Source organism: Myotis yumanensis, unplaced genomic scaffold, assembly GCF_028538775.1.
Source record: "Myotis yumanensis isolate MYYU_CA2020_CCGP unplaced genomic scaffold, mMyoYum1.0.hap1 SCAF_4, whole genome shotgun sequence".
In the NCBI taxonomy this organism is placed as follows: Eukaryota; Metazoa; Chordata; class Mammalia; order Chiroptera; family Vespertilionidae; genus Myotis; species Myotis yumanensis.
The window spans coordinates 107,165,150-107,189,715 of NW_027223755.1; the positions used below are offsets into that span (position 1 = coordinate 107,165,150).

Consider the following 24,566-nt stretch of genomic DNA (forward strand, 5'->3'; position numbering starts at 1 on the left):
TTCCTATGCCCAGGACAACCCCTGCGTCTGTGGAGGGGGAAGGCCTTCCGGGTCCTCGGAGGTGGCTGGCACCCACACGTGCATCTCTGGGTCTTCCCTCCCTCTCCACAGAGTGTCCGCACCGAGAGATGGACATTGTCTTCCTCATCGATGGCTCGGGCAGCATTGGCCAAATTGATTTTAAGCAGATGAAGAACTTTGTCAGAGCCGTCATGGGCCAGTTTAAGGGCACCAGCACCCTGGTGAGGACCGGGTCCCCTAGGCCGGAGGAGTGGGGTGGGAGGGTCTGCTTCTGGGGGCGACAGCCTGGGAGGGGGCGTGGCATCACTGGGGTGGCTGGCTCGGCGGGCCTGTGCCGGGATGAGGCCAGGGTCCAGGGTCAAGGTAAGGTGCCAGCGAAGGGCCAATTTGTGTCTTGACCCTAGGAGGTCCCCACCCCCCATTGCATTTAATAGGTTCCCACATGCCACAGAAAATAGGATGTTTTTGCTGTTTAAAAGCATTGAAAATTTTGTAAAATAATTCTGCTGTGAAATGTGACTGAAAGTAACTTGGCCAGATCATTGATGATTCTTTACAGTTCTTAATTCATGGCTTCTTCATCTTACTTTATCTCCCAGTAATTAGTGAATGTGTATGTGCAAATTCTTGAGGAGTGAGGAAACACAGCTACAAATTGATTTCATGTGTTATCATTTTTTAAGATGTAAGTTTAACAAATATTGTGGTTGGCAAGGTTATTCTTTGCAGACGATGAAAGAAGCATTATTGGATTTCGAGATTCCGGTTGTCTTTTTGGATCATTTTCTTTTCTTGTGGGTTTCAGTATATATTTGCTGGGCCTCAAAAACACAGACCATGCCCTAACCGGTTTGGCTCAGTGGACAGAGCATCGGCCTGCGGACTGAAAGGTCCCAGGTTCGATTCCGGTCAAGGGCATGTACCTGGGTTGCGGGCACATCCCCAGTAGGGGGGGTGCAGGAGGCAGCTGATCAATGTTTCTAACTCTCTATCCCTCTCCCTTCCTCTCTGTAAAGAATCAATAAAATATAGTTTTTTAACAAATAAAAGTGCTTAAAATGGAAAAAAAAAAAAAACACAGACCATGGTTTGCAAGCCCAAAATTATTCTGAAATAAAAAGCATATTAAACCCCAAAACAACAGCTCCTGAGCCCAGGCCCCTCTCGCCCGCAGTTCTCGCTGATGCAGTACTCCAACATCATGGAGACCCACTTCACCTTCACCGAGTTCCAGGCCAGCCCGGGCCCTCAGAGCCTGCTGGAGCCCATCGTCCAGCTGAAAGGACTGACCTTCACAGCCTCAGCCATCCAGATGGTGGTGTAAGCTCCCCTTGCTGCCTGCGGGATCCCCGCCTCCCACCCCCTGCTACCTGCGGGATCCCCGCCTCACCCTGGGTCCTGGACAGCCCTTCCTCCAGCTGAGGGAGGCTCTAGGACAGGGGTCCTCAAACTACGGCCCGCGGGCCACATGCAAATACAAATATTGTATTTGTTCCCGTTTTGTTTTTTTACTTCAAAATAAGATATGTGCAGTGTACATAGGAATTTGTTCATAGTTTTTTTTTAAACTATAGATCGGCCCTCCAACGGTCTGAGGGACAGTGAACTGGCCCCCCGTTTAAAAAGTTTGAGGACCCCTGATCTAGGGAAAGGGATGCAAAAGGGAAGGGAGGGTCTGCAGGCAGAGTCCTCCTGGAGCGCTTCTGGCCTCCTGCTCCCCGCATCTCCTCCCCCCCGACCCCGCCCCTTGCAGGAAGGGCTCCTCTGGTCCCTTTCCCGTTGCCTGGCCTTGCATGGCTGGACCCGGAGCCCACCTGGGGCAGCCAGCTCCTGGCCTTTGGTTCAGACATATCTGGGTTCCCATGCTGGCTCCCCCACTTGTTATCTGGGCGACCCTGGGCGTTCCTGACCTTTCTGTCTCGGTACATTTCAAATGAGAGTAAACTCACCAGTTGGTTTAGGATGAAACGAGGTAACATGTGAGGAGCTCCTGCAGGGAAGGTGCTGGATCAGCGATGGGTTGTTGGGAGCCGCCGCCCTCCCCCCCTTCGCCGCAGGCACCGTGCCTCTCCGGCTCCTCCCGCCCTCCCTGCCTTCCTCACCCACGCGTGCCCTCTTCATTAGCTGGCACTGATGTTTTACTCTGTATCTGTTGGTGTTGTTTGCTTTCTCTTTAAAGCCCGCACATGTGATGCCTTACTAACCATGTGCCACAGGGTAACACATGGCCCCAGCCCTACGGCTGGGCGCTGGCCGGGCACCTGTCAGCACCGGGTGCGGAGGCGGGGAGAGGGCCCAGGTGCGAGGCCGGCACGGGGGACGTGGCTCTCCTGGGAGCGCAGCTGAGTGTCCTGGGTGCTCTGCTGCCCGCACACTCCGGGCGCGGCTCTGGAGGTGGTGCCGGAGAAAGAGGTGCTTCTCCAAATGCCCCTCTCACTCCTGTGGCTCTTCTGCCCTGGCCACTGCCCCTGGGGACGGACAACCATGAGAACAGCCTCCATCCGAGTGAGGCTTCTGTCCTGGTCCGTCGTCCCTTTCTTCTCTGGGGCCCTGTCCAGGGGCGGCCCAGGGTGAGGTTCTCTCAGTGCCGCCCTGCTCCTCCCTCCGCCCTGCTCCTCCCTCCGCCCTGCTCCTCCCACCGCCCTGCTCCTCCCTCCGCCCTGCTCCTCCCACCGCCCTGCTCCTCTCTCCCAGACAGCGGACAGCTAGCCGCTCCCCAGAGCCAAGCTGCCTCAGGCTGACTCAGCTCCTTCCTGCCACTGACTGAGATTGGGGTGGGGAGTAGGAATTTTATTACAAAAAAGACAAAAGGGCAATAACTTTAAGGAAATATTGGGGGACCCACTGTCCCTCTAGCCAAACACCTCACTGTATTTTACTTTTTAATCCTCACCCGAGGATAGGTTTATTGGTTTGAGAGAGAGAGAGAGAGAGAGAGAGAGAGAGAGAGAAACATTGGTTGGTTGCCTCCCACTCGCACCCCAACCAGAATCAAACCCCTGCAACCTGGGTATGTGCCCTGACTGGGAATCGAACCCACAACCTTTTTTGTTGTATGGACAACGCTCCAACCAACAGAACCACCTGGCTGGGGTCCCTCACAGCTTTTCGCAACAAGAGGAAATAAGTACAAACGAATAACAGAATCCCACCTGCAGAGCAGTGTGACTCCCATCCTCGTCTGTGTGCCGACACCTTTCACATGGTCTCGACCGGGTGGAAACCAATGTTTCCGTCTGCCTTGTTTCGTCTGCTGTGCGGATCGCGTCCACCTGCCTCCACGGCTTTTACTGCTTTCCTCTGAAATGTCTGTGTGCTTCTCCAGGGGTCTGGTCATGTGCTACACACCTTCCCTAGTGTTGGACTAAGGCTGTTTCCAGTGTTACATGTACACGGATGTGAGCACACGGCCACAGTGTTAACCGTTTGCGGCAGCTCCATGGAGTTAACGCTTCCCTATAGGCCGCTCAGAATTACCTGATACCATTTGTCTCCATTATCTATTGTTGCCTAACGACTCCCAACTTTGGTGACTTAAACTACAGCTCTTTTATTATTATTTTCATGATCCGGGGCTCAGCCATGTCACACAGGGCTCTCCGTCCCTCGTGGGGCTGGTCAGGGGGCGCCTGAGGCTGGAACACGAGAGCGGCACTCACGTGGCTGCAAGGCGGGGCTCGGCCGGGGTGGCTGGGCCTCTCTCCGTGTGGCCACTCCAACAGGCAGCTAGACCTCTCTCGTGGGGTTCAAGGGCTCCCCAAGGGGCAAAAGCTACGAAGGCTGAGCATGCGGGCGAGTAGCGCACGTCCCAGGCCGGGTTCAGCATGGGAAGGGGATCGGGTGGGGCTCCCTGGCGCCGTCTTGGGAGACCAGCTATGGCACAGTCGTCGTTCTCACCCTGATGGAGAGAAGCAGAGGCTCAGAGAGCCGAGGTAACTCGCCCGCAGAGCTCCCGCCCGCAACCACACTGCCTCCTGGGAGTGAGACGCCACCGCGGGTGGAATTCTAGGAGCAGGGACCTGAGAATCTTCGCTATTGGCCTTACTGACCATTGTCAGCATGGTTTTCAAAAAGGGCTGAATGGGTTTTTTCACACGCCTGACAGCCTAGGGCGCCAGGACTCCCCGGCTGTCCGGATGAGCTACCGGTACCACAGACGATTTCCTCCCGGAGTCGGCCCCCCTCAGCAGCCATCTCCCTCTCTTCCCTGGCAGGAAGGACCTATTTCACAGTAGGAACGGGGCCCGCAAAAGTGCCAAGAAGATCCTCATTGTTATCACGGATGGACAGAAGTACAGAGACCCCCTCGAGTACAGTGACGTCATCCCCCAGGCCGAGAGAGCCGGCATCGTCCGCTATGCCATTGGGGTGCGTGCTCGGCCTGTGGACTGCCCCAGGCTCGCCTGCACCTGCCCCCTGCCCCCCGCCCCCTGCCCCTCCCCCGCCCCAGGCAGCAGGCTGGCACTCCTTCTCAGCCGCCTCTCTGTGCAGGTGGGAGGCGCTTTCGAGGAACGGGCCGCCAGGCAGGAGCTGGACACCATCGGCTCCGCACCTGCGCGGGACCACGTGTTCAAGGTGAACAACTTTGCGGCGCTCGGCAGCATCCAGAAGCAGCTGCAGGAGAAGATCTTTGCGGTGGAGGGTAAATGGGGAAAGAGCTGGGGTCTCAGCACCGAAGGTGCCCCCACCCACTTGTCCCCTGCGGGTCTGAGGTCCATCCCTGGTCACAGCTCACCCAAAACTGAGCCCAAGCCCCAGGCACCCCTCCTTCCTCTGCTCCGAGCCCTTGCGGTCTCCTGGCCTCCGGGAGCCTCAGCCACCTGTTCCCACAGGAACCCAGTCGAGGACAAGTAGCGCTTTCCAGTACGAGATGTCACAAGAAGGCTTCAGTTCGGCACTCACAAAGGTGGGTGGAGGGCGCGCAGTTGGCAAGCGGGTCTCGGGCACTACCCTGGGCCAGCCCTCGGTTGGCAACTGGGACCCAGAAGTAAACAAGAAAGCAGACCCTGTCCTCCAGCTCAGCATCTGTTCAAGCCAGACGTTCGGGGCGTGTGTGGGCGCTGGGGACACGGCAGAGAACAGATTAGCCGAAGCTCCTTCTCTCTTGGGGGAGGTGACAACCGAGAAACAACACCTTTCAGACTGTGGGAGTCGGGAGAGAGCAAGGGAGGTGCTCAGAGGAGACCCGGGGAGTGGGAACTGAAGCTGGACGATGAGAAAGGGCCAACCCTGGAAACACGTGGGGAGAGATGGCTCAAGTAGAGGGGAAAGCACGTGCAAAGGGCCTGAGGCAGGAGCAAGGTCACTGCAATAGGGAGCTGGAAGGGCAGCAGAGCCGGGCAGAGTGCACGCAGGGCAGCACGGAGGAGATGGCCGTGGCGGTGGGAAGGGCCAGACCACGCAGACCAGACATGACAACATCACAAGCCTTGTCCAAAGGTCGCTGTGTGGTCCATCTGTCCGGAGGGACTTGCTTCCAGACAATTTGTGGAGAGAGTGAGGCGGACATAGAAATGGAATGAGGTTGGCCATGACTTGGTCCCTGAGCTGAGCCATGGGTACTATGGGCTCGTTATACGCTTCTCTCTACTTTTGTAAATGTTCTCAATTATCCACAATCAAAAGCTTACCAGCAAACGGTCTGTGTGGAGCAGGGAATGCCCATGGCTTCCCGAGGAAGGAGCAACCCCCAGAGGAGGGAGGAGGCTGCCGCTTCCAGAGGGAGGCGCTGAGTCCCAGCAGCAGGGAGAGAGGTGCCCCGCAAGGCTCGGTGTGTTTGGGAACAGAGGGGGTTCCACAGGTTTGACTGGGGTGGATCCTAGATGCCACCCTCAGGGGCTTGGTGACGGGTGCCATCTTGGTTCCCCGGGAGGGCGGCGGCTGCACACTGGGGTTGAGGGGACCTAACTCTAGGGCAGTGAGAGGCGATGGGGCTGACCGGGCAGGGGCCCCGGATGGGGAAGAGGAATTCCAAATAGTGAGTGAGGCCGCCTTGGAGTTGCCATCTCTCCTGCTCCCCGGCTCAGCCCCAGACCTTCCTTCCCAGGACGGACCAGTTCTGGGCGCTGTGGGGAGCTTCAGCTGGTCTGGAGGTGCCTTCCTGTACCCCCCAAATAAGAAACCTCCCACCTTCATCAACATGTCTCAGGAGAATGTGGACATGGCGGACTCCTACCTGGGTGAGAGGAGGCTCTGGCTGTGCGGACAGGCGGGAGATGAGCTGCCTGGGGGACAGGGGACAGGGGTGGGGGTGGGGGCAGGGGACGGGGGCAGGGGACGGGTGGGGGGCAGGAGGTGGCCTTTGTGCTGAGGCCCAGCCCCTCAGGTTACTCCACCGAGCTGGCCCTTTGGAAGGGGGTGCAGAGCCTGGTCCTGGGGGCCCCCCGCCATCAGCACACCGGGAAGGCCGTCATCTTCACCCAGGCGGCCGGGCAGTGGAGGCCGAAGGCTGAAGTCACAGGGACCCAGGTTGGGTGTGGAGGACAGGAGGGTGGCGGGGTCTCCAGGGAGGAGGGAGCAGATGAAGGGGTTTGGGCCCCTTGGGGGGAGGTCCTGGTGCCCAGGGAGAGGCGGGACCTGGCCCAGAGGGTGCCCTGCGCCAGGGCAGACAGGGTGACGTGAGGCTCTGCCCTCCAGATTGGCTCCTACTTCGGGGCCTCCCTCTGCTCCGTGGACGTGGACAGAGATGGCAGCTCCGACCTGGTCCTCATCGGGGCTCCCCATTACTACGAGCCGACCCGGGGGGGCCAGGTGTCTGTGTGCCCCTTGCCCCGGGGGGTGAGTGGCTGAGGAGGCCTGGCTGGGTGGGGCCTGGGTGTGGGGTGGAGGGGCGGCCCGGGTTGGGACTGGCACTGTTTCTGCTCTGCAGAGGGCCAGGTGGCAGTGCCGGGCCGTTCTCCGTGGGGAGCAGGGCCACCCCTGGGGCCGCTTTGGGGCAGCCCTGACCGCCATGGGGGACGTGAATGGGGACAAGCTGACGGACGTGGCCATCGGGGCCCCGGGGGAAGAGGAGAACCGGGGTGCAGTGTACCTGTTCCACGGAACCTCGGGGCCGGGCATCAGCCCCTCCCACAGCCAGGTGAGGCCCTCTTCAGCCCCCTTTGCATTCCTAGATTCACCTGCTGCTGCTCCCACACCTGCCTTGGCAGGAGCCCTCCCCACCGCCTCCCGGCAGCGCATTTCCCTTAAGCAGAGTATCTCCTTCTCTCCTGTGGTTCCAACAGACCTCAGTCAGCCTTTGTGGGCGGCTGATGGTACAGAGCCTGCAGGCCCATGTCAAAGGCCTGGCAGCCAGGTCAGCTGTGTGCCTTCAGGCAAAGGGCTGAGTTAGCTTTCGTTTCCTTCTATGAAACATTAAATAACAAATCACCCCCATGGGCTTCCTGTAACTATATATCAGTGGGAGTCCATTCATCACCCGTTTATGAATAAACACACAAATTAATAACTGGCTCTATTGTGTTCCCATTGTTACGCTTTTATTTTGTCGTCAACCTGCACCCTCATGATGAGGGGCCCCAAAGCGCTCCCCTCTCTTTGTCCCTGAGACCCTCACTCTGCCTGCCTTCCATCCCACCCGGGTCCCCTCTGTTCCGTTTCTCCACTGGGATCCTATCGGATTCGCTGCAGCCTCCTTCCCAAATCTTTCTCTCTCCATCGCCTCCCCCTGACCTCTACTTCTCCCCTCCCCGCCAGCGCATCGCAGGCTCCCAGCTCTCCCCCCGGCTCCAGAGTTTTGGGCAGTCGCTGAGCGGAGGTCAGGACCTCACCCAGGATGGACTGGCAGACCTGGCTGTGGGGTCCCGAGGTCACGTGCTGCTGCTCAGGTGACAGCTCCCACATCCCCCTGCTGGCTGTGCGTCCGACCTGCCCTTCCTGGTCCTCCCAGATGCAGAGTCCTCTCCTCAGCCCTGTGCGTCCCCCCAGGAGCCGGCCAGTGCTGGGTGTGGGGGTGGCCATCAGATTTGCCCCCTCCGAGGTGGGGCAGGCTGAGTACCTGTGCCTGGAAGAGGCGCCCTCCCCCCTGGAAGCCGTGAGCGCCACAGTCTGTCTCACTATCCACAAAAGCTCACCTGACCAGCTAGGTGAGTTTCCTCCCCTGGACCCAGGCCCTCAGCCCCCAAGGCCCCAGCCCTATCCTCAGGACAGAGGGCCCTGAAGCCAAATCTCACTTGCATATCCATTTCTGCTGGTGTTGGAAACCTGGGTCCCTTCTAAGCCCCCCCCCCCCCCCGCCCCCCGCAAGCCCAGAAAGGCCTGTCTCCAGCATCAATCTGGAGTCTGCACACCCCTCTCACCCGCCCAGCCGCTGCCTGCCTGGAGGCCACCCTTCTTCCTACTCCACTTGGAGCTCTTCCCGCGTCTGTTCTTGCACCTTCCCATCCTCCTCCCAGTGATTAGCCCTAACATGCAAACCTGGCCTCCTCAGTCCCTGCTTAACACCCCTCCGCTCTCCCCTTGCCTTTGTTTGTGAAGACCAAAGCCCTCTCCACATGCCTTCAGTGACCTGGCCCCGTTCCCCCTTAATCCACACGGACCATAGAGACTGCCCTGAGCCCACACCCTGCGCCAAGTACTGTGCCGGACACTGGCAAGGAGTGGGGTGGTGGGAGACGGGCAGTTAGACTATGAAAGAAAGCTACGACAGATCCTCGGCTTCGAGGAACATGATGTTTAGCTGAGAAATCAAATCTAACTCACCCTGGAACAACTACGACGTGAATACCTGCTGCATGAATACATGAAAGAACATTTGAGGTTCCCTTTCACATTCTGCCTTCCATCCTCCTCCGCTTCAGGGGACGTCCGCAGCTCCGTCAGGTATGACCTGGCCTTGGACCCAGGCCGCCTGATTTCGCGCGCCATTTTTGAAGAGACCAAGAACTGGACTTTGACGCGAAGAAAAACCTTGGGGCTGGGAGAGCACTGTGAAAGCCTGAAGTTGTTTTTATCAGTGAGGACTTTGGGTTTTGGGAAAGGGAGAGGGAGGGGGAGCCCAGGCTGGCATCCCTGTCCCCCGCTGAGTGAGGTGGGAAGCGGGAGGTGGGGGCTGGGGCTGGAGAGAGGGAAATTGAGGTCAGAGAGGCTGGCTCCACAGCGTGGGGAGGGCCCTGTGTGACAGCGGGAAATGAGTCCAGTGGAGGAGAAGCTCCCGGCAGCGGGGAAAGCAGGGCTGCAGAGAGTGGGTTCTGAAAAGCCCATCCCCCCCCCAGGGCTGTGTGGAGGACGTGGTGAGCCCCATCGTCCTCCGGGTCAACTTCTCCCTGGTGGGGCAGCCCATCCCCTCCGCCCAGAACCTCCGCCCCGTGCTGGCTGTGGGCTCCCAGGACCTCTTCACTGCTTCTGTGAGTCTCGCGATGAAGTCCCAGGGATGGGTGGCCGTCCATGTGTCCCCCTGTGCGTAAGAAACTCCAGTAGCTCCCAATCGCCCGCCGACCACATCAGGTCCAGAAGGGCACCGCCCGATTCCAAGACCCTGTCCGCTGGGACCCTACACATGCATCAACTCTGGTTTTCGTTCTGCAGATCCTTCCTAACTTGTGCCTGTGACCGTGTTGTAGCTCTTATTTGGAAGACATTTTCCTCTCTCCACCTCGACCATCTTTAGTCCCTAAAGCCCCAGCCTTTTCTCCCTTTCTTTGGGAATCCGCACTCGGCATCTGTCTCTTCTTCCCTGGCCTCGTAGCATGTCATGGTGACCTGCCACTTGTCGCATGACTGGATCATAGCCATCTGCACCCACCTCTGTGGCTCTCTTGGCAAGAACCAGGTCTAATCCACCTGTAGTTTCTACCTTTCCTACCTCTCCAAGCCCATCCAACCCAAAACCTGTCCCAGTATCGACTTTTTTTTTTTTTTTCTTAAATCTTTATTGTTCAGATTATTACATTTGTTCCTCTTTTTTCCCCCCATAACTCCCCTCCTTCCAGCTCCCACCCCACCCTCCACCCTCACTCCCCACCCACTGTGTTCATCCATAGGTGCATGATTTTTGTCCAGTCACTTCCCGCATCTCCCACACCCCTTTTCCCCCCAAGAATAGTCAGTCTATTCCCTTTCTATGTCCCTGATTCTATTATAATCACCAGTTCATTCTGTACATCAGGTTATTTATTCACTTGATTCTTAGATTCATTTGTTGATAGATGCATGTTTGTTGTTCATAATTTGTATCTTTACCTTTTTCTTCTTCTTCCTCTTCTTAAAGGATACCTTTCAGCATTTCATATAATACTGGTTTGGCGGTGATGAACTCCTTTAGCTTTTCCTTATCTGTGAAGCTCTTTATCTGACCTTCAATTCTGAATGATAGCTTTGCTGGATAAAGTAATCTTGGTTGTAGGTTCTTGGTATTCAGCACTTTGAATATTTCTTGCCATTCCCTTCTGGCCTGCAAAGTTTCTGTTGAGAAATCAGCTGACAGTCGTATGGGTATTCCCTTGTAGGTAATTGAGCCTCTTTCTCTTGCTGCTTTTAAGATTTTCTCTTTGTCTTTTGCTCTTGGCATTTTAATGATGATGTGTCTTGGTGTGGTCCTCTTTGGATTCCTTTTGTTTGGGGTTCTCTGCGCTTCTTGGACCTGTAAGTCCATTTCTTTCTCCAGATGGGGGAAGTTTTCTGCCATTATTTCTTCAAATAGGTTTTCAATATCTTGCTGTCTCTCATCTTCTGGCACTCCAATAATTCTGATATTAGACCGCTTAAAGCTGTCCCAGAGGCTCCTTACACTATCTTCACACTTTCGGATTCTTTTTTCATTTTGCTTTTCCAATTGGGTGTTTTTTGTTGAATCTTTGGTTTGATTATTGTACTCCTCTGGTCTGCTATTGGGTATAATATTCTTTATTTCAGTCCGTGTATGCTTACTTTCTAATTTCTTTATCGTCGCATCGAGGGGAGGGTCTCATTAGTTTTCGTGAGGCTCTGCACAAATTTATGGCAAGCCCTCAAAATTGCGATTCTTAGCTCCATATCCTCCATTTCTGTCATGTTTTTTTGTCTCCGCATCTTTTATGCTTTCTTGGTGCACCCCCTTGTGGTCTCTGTGCGCAGTCTTGTTCTAGCCAAGCCTTAATTGTTGTAGTTAACACTAGAGGGATTTGACCACCAGGCCGACTGGCTATAGGAATCAGCTGTATGGAAAACGTCTGCCTTCTGGGGAGGCACTAATCCAGCCTTTGCCTGAGGCGATCGGCAAATGGCTGTGCGCAGGCTTTGGGCGGGGCGGGATCAGCAGGGCGGGCGGAGGGAGCAGTTATGGCCACGCTCAGTCCCGTTCCCAGAGGCTCTGCTTCTCAGAACCCCGGCAGCCGCTGCAAACCTCGGAGAGAAAGCTGCCCTCAGGTTCCAACTGATGCCAGATAATCCCGCTTCTCCCGTTTGAGTCTGGGTCCCTAGAGACTCGCCGGGATCTGGAGCCCAGAGTCTGAGACTCACTCCCGACAGAAAACGACAACCGCGCCCTCAGCCACCAGCCCGCTTTGCGCGCGCACCTCGGTACCTTTGTATTTTCCACACTGCGCCGCCTCTGAGCCTCGATTTGCTGTTCTCTTTCCTTCTAGTTGTAGAGTCTCTCTTCAGCCAGCCTTCCTGTGGTTCTGGGTGATGTCCGTTCAGTCTTTTAGTTGTATTTTTGAAATGGTTGTTTGCGGCAGCGGTCTCCGGTGTTTACCTACGCCGCCATCTTCTTTTCTCTCCCAGTATCGACTCTTAACAACACCTGTTGAATAGCTCTTCCGGGGTGAGTTAGATTTGATTTCTCAGCTAAACATTATGTTCCTCAAAGCCGAGGATCTGTCATAGCTTTCTTTCATCATCCAACTGCCCGTCTCCCACCACCCCACCCCTTGCCAGTGGCTAGCACCGTGCCTGGTGCAGGGTGTGGGCTCAGTAATAGTCAATGTTGAGGAGTGCTCTTCATGAGGGAGTTGGAGAAGGATTAAGACCTGGATGGAAAGAGACATACTGTTTTGCTGCAGCTCCCCTTTAAGAAGAACTGTGGGCAAGATCACCTCTGTGAAGGGGACTTGAATGTCAACCTCAGCTTCTCAGGGTGAGTGCTATCTCCTGCCATATCCAGGCACCCAAGCTTTTGGGTCTCCTACCAGCAGGATGAGAAGTGCTTGTGTTCCCCTTTAGCTGGCGTTATAACTGAGAAATGATTGCAATGTTATCAGCTAATAGCTCATGAATTCCCAGTGTCCTGCCCCTGCCCCTGCCCCTGATCCAATTCCAAACCCTTTCCAGTGGAATCTCTCTCCAGTGCTGTACTTCCTCCTTCAGCCTACAGGCCCTGGTGGTGGGAAGCTCTCTAGAACTCAACATGACAGTGGCTGTGTGGAATGAGGGTGAGGATTCCTACAGAACTGTGATCAACTTCTACTACCCAGCAGGGCTGTCCTATCGACGAGTGTTAGTTACTCAGGTAAATAGCTCCCTTGGGCTCTGGTTGGCTGGGACCTTTGCCCTGCCCTGGGTTATAGTAGGTTCTTTTTATGTCTCCTATGATAAAATATAAAACACACGGAAAAGTGTGTGAAGCAGATATATACTTTAACAAATAATATTAAGTAAATGTCTATGCAATTAGCACCCCCGTGGGAAATAAATCCAGGTCAAGAAATAAAAGAGGGCTAGCACCCCCAGAAACCCTCTCAATATGCACCTTCCTCATCATAACCTCACTCTCTCCCCAGCGTAATCGCTACCTGACTTTGTGACAATCAACTCCTGGTATTTCTTATCGTTTTTACCGCCCATGAGTACATCCCTAATACTGTTCAATTCTGCCAATGTTTGAACTTTATTTGAATAGAAGCATGTTACTTTTTTTGTCTTTCTCCTTTTCTTGAATACTATGTTTGTGAGATTCATTCATGTTGTTGCTTGTGGCTGTGGAACACTTTCACTGCTATAAAGAAGCCCTTTTGTATGACTATACCACAATTTATTTACCTATTCCATAACTGATGGCCATTTTGAGTTGTTTCCTGATTTTGGCCATGACCATTCTTGGTCATATATTCTGGTGTGCCCATGCATTAATATTTGGAAGTATGTACTACATGTGGGATTGCTGGATCATTGGGTATGTGTGTCTTCAATTTTCATAAGTAAAGCCGGACCATTTTCGCCTATTGACACTCTATCAGTAGTGTATGAGAGTTCTTGTGACTTTCATCCACTCCAACACTTGGCATTGTCCAGTTTTTTAATTTTCATCTATCCAGTGGGTGAGTAATGATATTTCCTTGCAGTTTTAATTTTCATTTCTCTAATAAAGTTGAACAACTTTTTATATATTTCCTGGTCACTTGGGTGTCTTCTTTTAGGAAGTTCCTGTCCAAGTCCTTTTCTTATTCTTCTATTGAGTTGTCCACCTCTTTCTTATTGAGTTGTAAGAGTTTGTACATATTCTGGTTCCTACTCCTTTTCCAGTTACATGTGCTCAAATATCTTTTCTAATAAATATCTTGTTTGTTTTTTTTAGTCTCCTTATAGTGTCTTTTAATAAATGTCTTAATTTGATTGCGGTTGATTTTTATAAATCTTTAGTATATTTTAAAATAATTTTTTATTTTTTAATCATAGTTGACACAATGTTATATTAGTTTCAGTGTACAGAATAGTGGTTAGACATTTATATAATTTACAAAGTATGCACCTCCATAAGTCTACTACCCATCTGACACCAAACATGGTGATTACATTATTGACCACATTCCCCATGCTGTACCTTACAGCCCCATGACTGTTTTTATAGCGGGCAATTTGTACCTTAATCTCCTGCCCTCCTTTTCTTTTTGTTAATCCTCACCAGAAGATATTTTTTCCATTGAATTTTAGAGAGAGTGTAAGGGAGGTAGGAAAGAGGGAGAGAGAAAAAGAGAGACAGGGAGAGAGAGAAACATTGATGTGCAAGAGACACATTGATTGGTTGCCTCCTGTAACCTCCCCGACTGGGGCTAGGATTGAACCTGCAACCCAGGTACATGCCCTGACCAGGAATTGAATCCACGTCCCTTTGTTGCATTGGCCGACACTCTATCCACAGAGCCACACTGGCCAGGGCCTCTTCCCCTTTTTCATTCATTCCCCCAAACCCCCTTCCATCTGGAAACCATCAAAATGATCTGTGGCTTTAAGTTTGTTTCTGTTTTGTTTGCTTGTTTTCTAGAGTCCACATGCAAGTGAAATCACATGACATTTATTTTTTTCTGTCTGACCCATTTCACTTAGCATAATACCCTCTATGTCCATCCACGCTGTTGCAAATGCAAGATTTTATTCTTTTATGTAGCTGAGTAATATTCCTTTGTACATATGTACCACATCTTCTCTATCCATTCATCCATCAAATTGACACTTAGGTTGTTTCTATATCTTGGTCAATGGTAAACAATGCTGCAATGAACGTATGGATACGTATGTCTTTTTTAAAAAGTATATTTTTATTGATTTCAGAGAGGAAGGGAGAGGAAGAGAGAGACAAAGACATCAATGATGAAAGAGAATCATTGATCGGCTGCCTCTTGCACACCCCCTAATGAAGATGGAGCCTGCAACCCAGGCCTGTGCCCTTGACCAGAATCAAACCCAGGATCCTTCAGTCCGCAGGCTGATGCTCTATCCACTGAGCCAAACCGGCCAGGCCAATGCATGTGTCTTTTTGAAGTAGTGATGGGTTTCTTTAAATAAATGCCCAGACCTGGCATTGCTGAGTACTTCTTTATCTCTTGTTATAGCTTTTGTTTTAAAGTCTATTTTGTCTAGTATAGTTTTGCTACCCCAGCTTTCTTTTCATTTCCATTTGCATAAAATATCTTTTCCCATTCCTTTACTTTTAGTCTGTGTCTTTCATTCTGAGGTAGGTATCTTGTAGACAACATACAGATGAATCTTGTTTTCTTATCCATTCAGCTACCCTATGTCTTTTGATTGGAGCATTTAATACATTTACATTTAAAGTTATTGCTGCTATGTTCTTTAGCTAATCCCTTCAACTTCTTTATCCAGTCACCAAAACATTTAAATAAAGTCATTATTGATAGGTATGTAGTTATTTCCATTTTATTCATATTTTTATTTCTCCTCCTCCTCCCTGCTCCCTCCTCATCCTCCTCCTCCTTCTCTTCCTCCTTCTCCTCCTCCTCTGCCTCCTCCTCCTCCTCCATTACATACAATAATGTTGAAGTTTTCCATAATTATTTCTTCAAATAGGTTTTCAATTTCTTGCTCTCTCTTCTCATTCCAGCATCCCATGATGCAAATGCTAGTACACTTGGTGTTATCCCAGAGGCCCCTTAAACTATGTGTTTTCTGCTACCTTGTTTTCCAATCTGCTGATTTAACCCTCTGCTTCATCTAAACTACTGTTGATTCCCTCTAAGGTATTCTTCATTTCAATTATTGTATTTTTTATTTTTGACTGGTTCTTTTTTGTTTTCAATCTCCATCTGTGTGTTTCCCATCTCACTCAGCCACAATCCCTGCTGGTTATCACAGCCAGAAGTTAAGGATGCTTTCCTTCCTGGACTGGTGAGCCTGGTGTGGGGCTGAGACTCCTTGCTCCTCAGAAGGGACCCTCACAGCCAAAATATCCCTCCTGATTTTTAACCACCACACATAGGTTAGGGACCAACCTGCTCCATGTCTGCACCCCTTCTACCAGTCTCCATGTGGTTTCTCCTGTATGCCTTAGTTATAGGACTTCTATGCAGCTAGTCTCTGGGTGCTTCTCGGTGATGGTTGTTCTGTAGTTTGCCTGTAGTTTAGATGTGGCCATGGGAGGAGGTGATCACAGAGTTTACCTGCTCTGCCATCTTAACCGGAGGTCCTCCTTTAGTGTTTTTATGTGTGGATCTTATTTAAGAAATATTTCCCTCCTTCAGGTAATGAAAAAAATACTCCCTTATATTATCTTGTAAAAGCTTTATAATTTTGCCTTTTGACATTTAAGTCTTTTAGTTGGAATTTATTTTAATGGATGGAGTGAGGTAGGGATCCATTTGTATTGATTGTTCGTTTGTTTTTGTATGGGCCAATTTTCCCGGGATAATTAATTGAAAAGTTTGTCCTTTCTTCTATTGCTCTGTGATGCCACCACTGTCATATATCAAGCCCATATATGTATGTGGGTAACTGTTTTGAATTCTTTCTCCTCCTCTGGAAGCAACCCCATCAGCGCCCACTACACCTGGCATGTGAGGCAGTGCCCACAGGGAGTGAGAGCCTGAGGAGCAGTAGCTGTAGCATCAACCACCCCATTTTCCGAGAGGGCAGTAAGGTCAGTGCTTACCCCCAAATCCTCATCACTCTTCTCACTGTCCCGACCCACGTCCTTCCCTCAGTCCCCCATAACCTTCCCTCTCCCCATTCCGTCTTTCTTCTTCCATCAGGGCACCTTCATAGTCACATTTGATGTTTTCTACAAGGCCACCCTGGGAGACACGTTGCTTCTGAGGGCCAATGTAAGCAGGTAAGCCAGACCAGGTATGGTGTGTCCTTCACCCTCCAGTCTCCTGTACCAGCCAGAGATTCCTCTCTTGGTTTCCTCCCCAACTGGGCTTCCCCCTCTCTCCAGTGAGAATAATAAGCCTACAACCAACAAGACCACCTTCCAGTTGGAGCTCCCAGTGAAATATGCCGTCTACACAGTGATCAGCAGGTGACTAATCCCTGGCCCTTCCCTTGGACCTCTGACCTTCCTCCAAGGCTAGTACCTCCCCCTGCAGCCTGCTCTTCTGTGGATGGGTATCGAAACTAGTCCCTCTGATTCCTCACATGTAAATATTTGTGACCCGCCATATGCTTACACCACAACACCACATGCAGACATATCTGTTGTTGCACTTCACTTTCTTGCACTTCACAGACATTGTGTTTTTTACATATGGAAGGTTTGTGGCAACCTTGGGTCAAGCAAGTCTATCTGTGCCATTTTCCAACAGGTTCGGTTGGTTAGCATTTTTTAGCAAGGATTTTTTTAAATTAAGGTATGTTTATTATTTAGACATAATGCTATTGCACACTTAATAGACTACAGTGTTCCTGGAAACATAACTTTGATAGGCACTGGGAAACCAAAAGACTCGAAGGACTCAATTGCAATATTTGCTTTATAGAGGTGGTCCGGTTCCGAACCCACAATATCTCTGAGGTGCGCCTGTGGCATAATTCTTGCTTCTTCTCTGAAGACTTGGCCTGCTGGGGGGACGCACACCCCTGGCTGCTGCCGTGTGCCACCTCCTCTCTCTAAGATGCAGCCTCCCTTTAACCTGGAGCCAGTCCTGTCCTTTGTGCTAAACAGGAGTGTGGCGAAGCTAAGCTACTAGACTGAGACCGGGGCTCTTCTGAGACCCGGAGGCAGGATATGGTCTTTCCCCACACAGAGGAAAGGAAGGTCAGGTTTTCAGAGGAGAGCGGAGGTGTGAGAAACTGTGGTGAAGGTCTCTGACAGCCCAAGGCCAAGGCAGGCCACAAGAAAGGCAAGTGCAGGGACGCTGCTCTGGGTGCTGAAGGTGGAGGAGTAGGGGCAGGCCAGGCAGGAAGCAGGGCAAGGACTCCACAACCTGGCTAAACTCCAGAGGCTTAGAGACTTGGTAGGAACTTGCAAAGTTGCCATGGGACAGTTTGCTGCTGATGTGTGAATTTTTAGGGGAACGAGGGATGGGAGTCAAGCAATGCCATTGCCCGTCCAAACTCTGTGCGTATTTCCCCTTATGTCCATGGGAAAATACTAAAACTTATCATAAGAGCTTATAGTGATATGTGCTTATGATGTGCCAGGCATTGAAGTACTTCACATGTATTTATGTTTATTTAATCTTTCTAGCAACTCTATGATATAGTTATTGTTACGTCCTTTTACCAACAAAGAAATCAAGGGGTTAAATAACTTGCCCTGACATTCAGCTGGTAAGTGGCAGAACCAGGAGCGAAACCTAGATGGTCCAGAGCTTATGCCAGCGGCCAGACAACATCTTCTCTAAGGAGTGAGAAGGCCGAGTGACTGACTCAATATGAAAAGAGATTTAGAATGAGAAGATTTTAAGGTGGAAAACTGATGCAGAGAAGGGGGTCTGGGTGGGGAGCAGAGAGGAAGACTAACAATACTAAAGGAAACAAATTCTCACATTTAAGCACTGCTGCAAACATCACAACTCCATTATAGGTTGCCACTATTCTTAGCAGCCCTACTTTAAAGAGTAAAAAACTACAGGGCTCCAGAGAGACCACATAGTTTGCCTTAAATTACTCATGCAGGAAGTGGTGGACTTGAGCTGTGAATGCAGGTGGTCGGCTCCTGCGTGCTCGCTCTCTCTCTCTCTCTCAATTGATTTCAGAGAGGAAGGGAAAGGGAGAGAGGGATAGAAACATGAATGATGAGAGAGAATCACTGATGGGCTGCCTTCTGCACTGTCCCTGCTGGGGGTCGAGCCCACAACCCAGGCATGTTCCCTAACTGGAAATCAAACCATGACCTTCTGGTTCAGGGGTTGACACTCAACCACAAAACCACACTGGCAGGGCTGGCTCTTATGTTCTTAATCATCAAAGTGACAGCCACAGCTGTGGGGTCTGCAAAGGCAAGATTTACGACTTAACTGTTGACTCTCCAGAGCCAAGCACACAGCCTGGCACAGGGTAAATGTTTACTGGAGGAGGCCATGGATGGATGGATGGATAGGTGGATGGAAGGATGGATAAGTGGATGGAAGGATGGATGGATGGATGGATGGATGGATGGATGGATGGATGGAAGGATGGATGGATGGGTGGATGGATGGGTGGATGGATGGATGGAAAGATGGATGGATGGGTGGATGGATGGATGGATGGATGGATGGATAGGTGGATGGATGGGTGGATGGATGGATGGAAAGATGGATGGATGGGTGGATGGATGGATGGATGGATGGATGGATGGATGGAGGATAGGTGGATGGATGGGTGGATGGATGGATGGAAAGATGGATGGATGGGTGGATGGATGGATGGATGGATGGATGGATGGATAGGTGGATGGATGGATGGATGGATGGATGGATGGATGGATGGATGGAAAGATGGATGGATGGGTGGATGGATGGATGGATGGATGGATGGAAGGATGGATGGATGGATGGATGGAAGGATGGATGGATGGATGGATGGATGGATGGATGGATGGATGGATGGAAAGATGGATGGATGGGTGGATGGATGGATGGATGGATGGATGGATGGGTGGATGGATGGATAGGTAGATGGATGGATGGATGGATGGATGGATGGATGGATGGATGGATGGATGGAAAGATGGATGGATGGGTGGATGGATGGGTAGGTGGATGGATGGATGGATGGATGGATGGATGGATGGATGGATGGAAAGATGGATGGATGGGTGGATGGATGGATGGGTAGGTGGATGGATGGATGGATGGATGGATGGATGGATGGATGGATGGATGGATAGGTGGATGGATAGGTGGATGGATGGACGGATAGGTGGATGGATGGATAGGTAGATGGATGGATGGATGGATGGAAGGATGGATGGATGATTAGGTAGATGGATGGACAGATAGGTGGATGGAAGGATGGATGGATGGATGGATGGAAGGATGGAAGGATGGAAGGGTGGAAAGCCACCTGCAGCCAAGAACATTTATGTCCAGTCCATGAGCTTGTGTCCATGTGCCATCTTCCATCACATTTATTTAACTGCCCGGCATAGTCATGTCTATTTTCTTCATCCCCATTTTGGAGGTGCTCATGCTCCATTTTTTGAGGGATCCACTCATCATTCCTGCAAGTCTCCTTAGGCTTATGTGTTCTTACAGTAGCCTGAGCAAGCCTCACCTGAAGTCAACCTTAATCTACTAGAGCAGCAGTTTCCAACCTTTTTTGTCTCATGGCACATAAACTAATTACTAAAGTTCTGTGGCACCCCCAGAAGATATATGTTTTGCCAATCTGACCAAAAATAGGTATAATTTTGATTCATTCACATCGGCTTGCTATTGTTGTGTTGGCCGTTGTCATTTTTTTTTTTTTTTTTACAATCTAAGGGAAAAGAGATCAGTGCTCCTGACTAAATAAATAGGTATTGCATGTTTTAAAAATTCTTACAGCACAGATGGAAAATTGGGGCCAGAGAAAGCAAATCTACAAAAAGCATGTAAACACCTTTTTCCCATGGGAAATGTTCAAATGTTATGGGAGGTGATGTTTAAGTTATGCCTTTAAGTGAAAATTTCCAGAAGGGGAGTGAGTAAGGGCAAAGGCATGGGGATCTGAGAGCCAGGGCACCCAGGGACGAGCTGGCAGTTCTGGTGAAGAGGGCAAAGGGCACGGGGGGAGCTGAAGCTGAGGCTGCAGAGGCTTGTGGGAACCCTGGGTCCCCGGCGGATGGTCCCAGCGCCCTGACTCACCAACAAGCCCTCTTTCTCCAGGAAGGAAGAATCCACCAAGTACTTCAACTTTTCCGCTTCTGATGAGAAGAGCAGGAAAGAAGCTGAGCACCGATATCATGTGAGAGGCCAGGAAATATTCGTGTCTGCCCTCCCACGGCGCTGCTGACATTGAAAGTTGGTGGCCAAAGGTGGAGAGGACCTGAGGGCTAGAGCCAAAAGGAAAGAAAGGGGATTTGGGATGCTCCGGGGGCCACCGTAATGTTGTCTCGGTTTTCTGCAGGTGAATAACCTGAGTCAGCGGGATCTGGCCATCAGCGTTCACTTCTGGGTTCCCGTCCTGCTGAACGGCGTGGCTGTGTGGGATGTGGCTGCGGTGGCCTCCTCACAGGTGCCTGCCTGGCTCGCCTCCGGGTGCAGGGCTGATCCCAGTGCCTCGCACCGTCTCGCCAGTGACATTTTGATCTTTCTGTGGCTGTTTCTCTCTCACTAGAATCTCCCTTGTGTGTCAGAGATGGAACCTCCCCAGCATTCTGACTTCCAGACTCGGATTCCAAGGAGTCTTGTGCTGGTGAGCAAGGCCCTGGGCTCCCCTATAGGACCAGCAGCTCATCGGGGAACACAGGGACATGCAGCGCTAGGTTGCAGAGCTATCTATAGGGTAACCCCCAAAATGTATGAGGGCAGTGTTTATTAAAATACAGTTCATTTTCAAAGTTGAACTATCAACTGTGAAAGTATATACACATTTTTTGGACATCCTGTATATGTCCTATAACTGTTAACCTGTTCCTCACCCCAAATCTGACACTTTTTCTCGACTTGTGGTTCCTAAGTTAAGGCCCTCCTTAACTTCATTGCTCTCCTGCCCCTAGGACTGCTCCGCTGCTGCCTGCCGGCGGTTCCGCTGTGACATCCCTTCCTTCGGCACCCAGGAGGAACTGGACTTCACCCTGAAGGGCAACCTCAGCTTCGGCTGGGTCAGCCAGGTGGGTGGGCCCAGCGGCAGCGCCCCGCCCCCAGCCTCCGCCTCCCGTGGGCCCTGAATGTCTGTGCCCGGCCTCAGTGGAGAGCGAGGGCATTTCCCTGATGCTAGGCTTTCCCCAGAGCCAGCTGCCAGCTCTCCTGCCCTTTTGCAGACTCTGCAGAAGAAGGTATCGGTGGTGAGTGTGGCGGAAATCACGTTCGACAGATCTGTGTATGCCCAGCTCCCCGGCCAGGAGGCGTCTCTGAGAGCCCAGGTAGTGACTGTGTGCTAGGCAGCAGCCAGGTTGGTGAGAGGCTTCTGATGCTAAATCCGTGTGCCGGGCGGGGTCTCACAAGGCTGGAGGGAGGGGGTGAAGATCCCTGGGGGAGGGGGTGGGGACAGTTGTCCCTAAGCCCCTGAGGGCTTCTGTGGCTCAGCCTGTGGAGTCTGGCCCGGGGAGGCCGGGGAGGAGGTTAAAGGTTGGAGAGGCTGGGAGGAGCCGGGGCAGCCAGAGGCCCGATGCTTTCTGCTCCCGCATCAGATGGAGATGGTGCTGGAAGAGTATGAGGTGTATGACCCTCTGCCCCTCGTGGTGGGCAGCTGTGTGGGAGGACTCCTGCTGTTGGCTCTCATCACAGCGACGCTCTTCAAGGTGAGTGCTCCCCTCCCACACCTGGCGCCACCCGCAGCAGACCCAAGGCCTCCCACACTCAGAGTGGCCCAGCAGGAAGAGCGCAGACCACGGAGTCAGGCCGGCCTGGGGGCACATTTCGGCTCCGTCTTAGCGCTTAATGTCAGGCAGGTTGATCAAGCTCTCTGGGTTTGTTTCCCATTTTGGAAATGATGATAATGCCTGCATCACAGAGTGGCTAAAGCAAGACAGAAGTGAGACCAAGTTATGTCCACAGGCCTGCCTGACCACAGACAGCGTCTATGCTTTTTCTGCTCTGGATTATGTGTCTAACCACTGACCTTGAACACAGTGGCGACTGGGAACGTACAGCTTGCTCACAGTGTTCTGCACACCATGCAATCAGCTTGGTTCCCATCTCACTCGGCTCCTTCCTCACTCCCAGCGTCTCCCCTGCCCTCTTACCCAGATCTTCTGTTTACTTCCCTTCACAGCTTGGCTTCTTCAAACGTCGGTATAAAGAAATGATGAATGACAAGCCCGAAGACGCTGCCATGTTCGGCGGGGAGGCCCCCAGTTTGCCTTTGTCCTAATAATCTGCTTCTCTTTATTTCTCCCCCATGGGCTGGTCTTGCTGAGCCTCTGTACCCACTTCCCTGGGGATGACTTCTGCATAGAACGGACTGGCCTGAGGGACTCACCGGGTGCCACACCCCTCCCCAGGGCCTTGCCAACCTTCAGTGAGAAGCCCCTTTTACCCAAGCAGGCCTGAGGCCAGCACAGATTTTCTTATGTGTGAGAATTGCCACATTAAATGAGGATTTAAAATACGTTTTCCTTGAATGAAAGAGCTCTGATCCAGGGCACGAGTGCTGTTCTCAGAAGCGGAAGCGTTGGGTGAACCCTTTGTGTATGGAGAGAATGTTCTTGCTCTTTCTCAGGTGAAGGCTGCCCCTGCCTTCCAGTGGTGGTGCGAGTAGGGTCAGGGGAGGAGGTGTGTGTGTGTGCGGAGGAGGGGGGGGGGGGGTGGCGGGTGTGTGTGTGTGTGTGTGTGTGTGTGTGGTGGTACTGGGTTTCAGCCCAGGCTCCGTGCCCCTTGGCGATGCACCGCGAGCAGACTGTCTTAGTGAGTGCAATGCCCAGAGCTGGTTTACCCAGTGCCCCCTCGAATGGGTTCCCAGAAGCTAGGGGAGCCAGGCTTCCAGAAGGAATTACCTCATTCCCAAACCAGCACAGAGGCCCTTACAGGTGGTCGTGGAGAAAGGGGAGCATTCCCACTCGGAGCTGGGGCCTAAGCCTCCAGCGGGCTGCAGACCCTGTTTGAAATCAAGGTTGTTCCGTTAGCCGGACTCACGCATTCACCGCGAAAGCCTCGGCAGCCTGGAGCCCTCGTTATTAACACGTTCTTAACACGTGAGCCAGAGAAAGCCTTCCCCGCCCGCATCGGGTATGGGGGGGGAGGGGGGAACTCGGGGAAAGCACGCACTGTGCGCATGCGCGGGCGCCAGGAGGACCCCGAGACGCCCATCCCGCCCGGTCCCTCCCGCCCGTCCCGCCCGGTCCCGGTCCCCACGGAGCTGCAGCCACGGCCTCCACATCTTTATTGAGAGCGGGGCCTCCGCCTGGGCCTCCGCCTGGGCCTCAGGGATGCTCGTACCCGGTGGGCAGAGGGTTGACGTGGGGATTGTGGAAAAGAGTGTGGTTGCCGTCCCCCCAGGAGAAGGGCTGCGGAGAGAGCGGGAGAGCGAGCCGTCACCCCGGGCGCCCCGCGCCCCACCCCCCCGCACCTCGCGCCCCGCGCCACCAGCCGGGACCCCCGCGCGCCCCCCTGCTCCCCACACCCAGCGCCCCGCGGCCGCTCCCCCCGCCAGCAGCGGGACTCCCCGCTACCTTGGTGCGGATGCGCAGGTGGTGGTAGGGCACGAAGGGGGGGCGCTCCGGGTGGCCCGCGTGCAGCCAGCAGTTGAGGGTGCAGACGGCCACGCCCGGCAGCGCCAGCACGAAGGTCAGGAGGCGCCAGGTGCCGGCTGCAGCGGGGACAGGGGCGGGGGCGGCAGAATCAGCGGCGGCGTCCCGGGCCCCTGGAAGGCCCTGCGGGCGGTGCGGGGACAGTGCGCGGTGGGGAAGCCCCGGAGGGGGGGGGGGGGGCGCCCACTCACCTCCGGCGCCTCCGTGGCCGCCCTGGGCCGCGCTCGCCAGGCCGCGGCTGCAGGACCTCAGCGGCAGAGCCAGAGCCAGAGCCATCGCGCCCGCAGCCGGTCAGCAGCGCCGTCTGTCCTTCCCTCTCCTTCAGCGAGGCCTGTCCCCTCCCCTCGCGGGGGCCAGTCACCTGTTGAGTCTGCGACTGGGCGGCTATTTTAGGGGTTTTCTATATTTAACGTGAACCCTGACTGGCATGCGGGCCTTCCGTGCAGACAGCTGCTGCGCCGCGCCTCCTATTTTGGTCAGCGGGCGTTTCACATACAATACACCGCTCTGTATAGTGCGGGGAGCGATTTTGTTCAACACTCTATTCCCAGTGGCAGGCGCCCAGTTGGCCTTTAGTAAACAT

At 52.9% G+C, this 24,566-nt stretch overlaps 2 protein-coding genes across 4 annotated transcripts in view; one reads left to right on the plus strand and one right to left on the minus strand.

Annotated features, from left to right (window-relative positions):
- The window catches only part of ITGAD (integrin subunit alpha D), a 29,841-nt gene extending 6,996 nt beyond the window's left edge, over nucleotides 1-22,845 (plus strand). For 2 of the 3 annotated variants that reach the window (XM_070413621.1, XM_070413624.1), the window contains 25 exons: nucleotides 112-242; nucleotides 1,196-1,341; nucleotides 4,236-4,389; nucleotides 4,513-4,663; nucleotides 4,854-4,927; nucleotides 6,068-6,200; nucleotides 6,347-6,489; nucleotides 6,658-6,798; nucleotides 6,890-7,099; nucleotides 7,717-7,847; nucleotides 7,948-8,105; nucleotides 8,820-8,974; nucleotides 9,234-9,365; nucleotides 12,000-12,073; nucleotides 12,304-12,445; nucleotides 16,193-16,306; nucleotides 16,419-16,498; nucleotides 16,604-16,687; nucleotides 20,460-20,538; nucleotides 20,701-20,808; nucleotides 20,911-20,988; nucleotides 21,293-21,406; nucleotides 21,557-21,658; nucleotides 21,926-22,036; nucleotides 22,510-22,845. In XM_070413621.1, the coding sequence (XP_070269722.1) occupies nucleotides 112-242; nucleotides 1,196-1,341; nucleotides 4,236-4,389; nucleotides 4,513-4,663; nucleotides 4,854-4,927; nucleotides 6,068-6,200; nucleotides 6,347-6,489; nucleotides 6,658-6,798; nucleotides 6,890-7,099; nucleotides 7,717-7,847; nucleotides 7,948-8,105; nucleotides 8,820-8,974; nucleotides 9,234-9,365; nucleotides 12,000-12,073; nucleotides 12,304-12,445; nucleotides 16,193-16,306; nucleotides 16,419-16,498; nucleotides 16,604-16,687; nucleotides 20,460-20,538; nucleotides 20,701-20,808; nucleotides 20,911-20,988; nucleotides 21,293-21,406; nucleotides 21,557-21,658; nucleotides 21,926-22,036; nucleotides 22,510-22,608 (3,044 nt within the window). In that variant the 3' untranslated portion in view covers nucleotides 22,609-22,845. Of the gene's footprint in view, nucleotides 1-111; nucleotides 243-1,195; nucleotides 1,342-4,235; nucleotides 4,390-4,512; nucleotides 4,664-4,853; nucleotides 4,928-6,067; nucleotides 6,201-6,346; nucleotides 6,490-6,657; nucleotides 6,799-6,889; nucleotides 7,100-7,716; nucleotides 7,848-7,947; nucleotides 8,106-8,819; nucleotides 8,975-9,233; nucleotides 9,366-11,999; nucleotides 12,074-12,303; nucleotides 12,446-16,192; nucleotides 16,307-16,418; nucleotides 16,499-16,603; nucleotides 16,688-20,459; nucleotides 20,539-20,700; nucleotides 20,809-20,910; nucleotides 20,989-21,292; nucleotides 21,407-21,556; nucleotides 21,688-21,925; nucleotides 22,037-22,509 lie in introns of those variants that run through there. The other variant, XM_070413622.1, reaches the window with a different exon arrangement.
- Nucleotides 22,846-23,599: 754 nt separating this feature from the next.
- On the minus strand, nucleotides 23,600-24,347 carry COX6A2 (cytochrome c oxidase subunit 6A2). Its single transcript, XM_070413626.1, has 3 exons — nucleotides 24,175-24,347; nucleotides 23,906-24,042; nucleotides 23,600-23,740 (listed from the first exon to the last, which is right to left on the minus strand). Exons 1-3 carry the CDS (start codon nucleotides 24,257-24,259, stop codon nucleotides 23,657-23,659), a joined length of 306 nt encoding a protein of 101 aa, XP_070269727.1. The 5' UTR covers nucleotides 24,260-24,347; the 3' UTR covers nucleotides 23,600-23,656.
- Between the last annotated feature and the right edge of the window lie 219 nt (nucleotides 24,348-24,566).

What these genes read in the sequence shown, in the direction of transcription:
- COX6A2 (XM_070413626.1), bottom strand. Translation starts at nt 24,259, where the DNA reads ATGGCTCTGGCTCTGGCTCTGCCGCTGAGGTCCTGCAGCCGCGGCCTG. An exon ending in CGGCCACGGAGGCGCCGGAG is followed by an intron (nt 24,043 to 24,174) that starts GTGAGTGGGCGC and finishes TCCCCGCTGCAG; the next exon opens with CCGGCACCTGGCGCCTCCTG. An exon ending in ACCTGCGCATCCGCACCAAG is followed by an intron (nt 23,741 to 23,905) that starts GTAGCGGGGAGT and finishes CTCTCTCCGCAG; the next exon opens with CCCTTCTCCTGGGGGGACGG.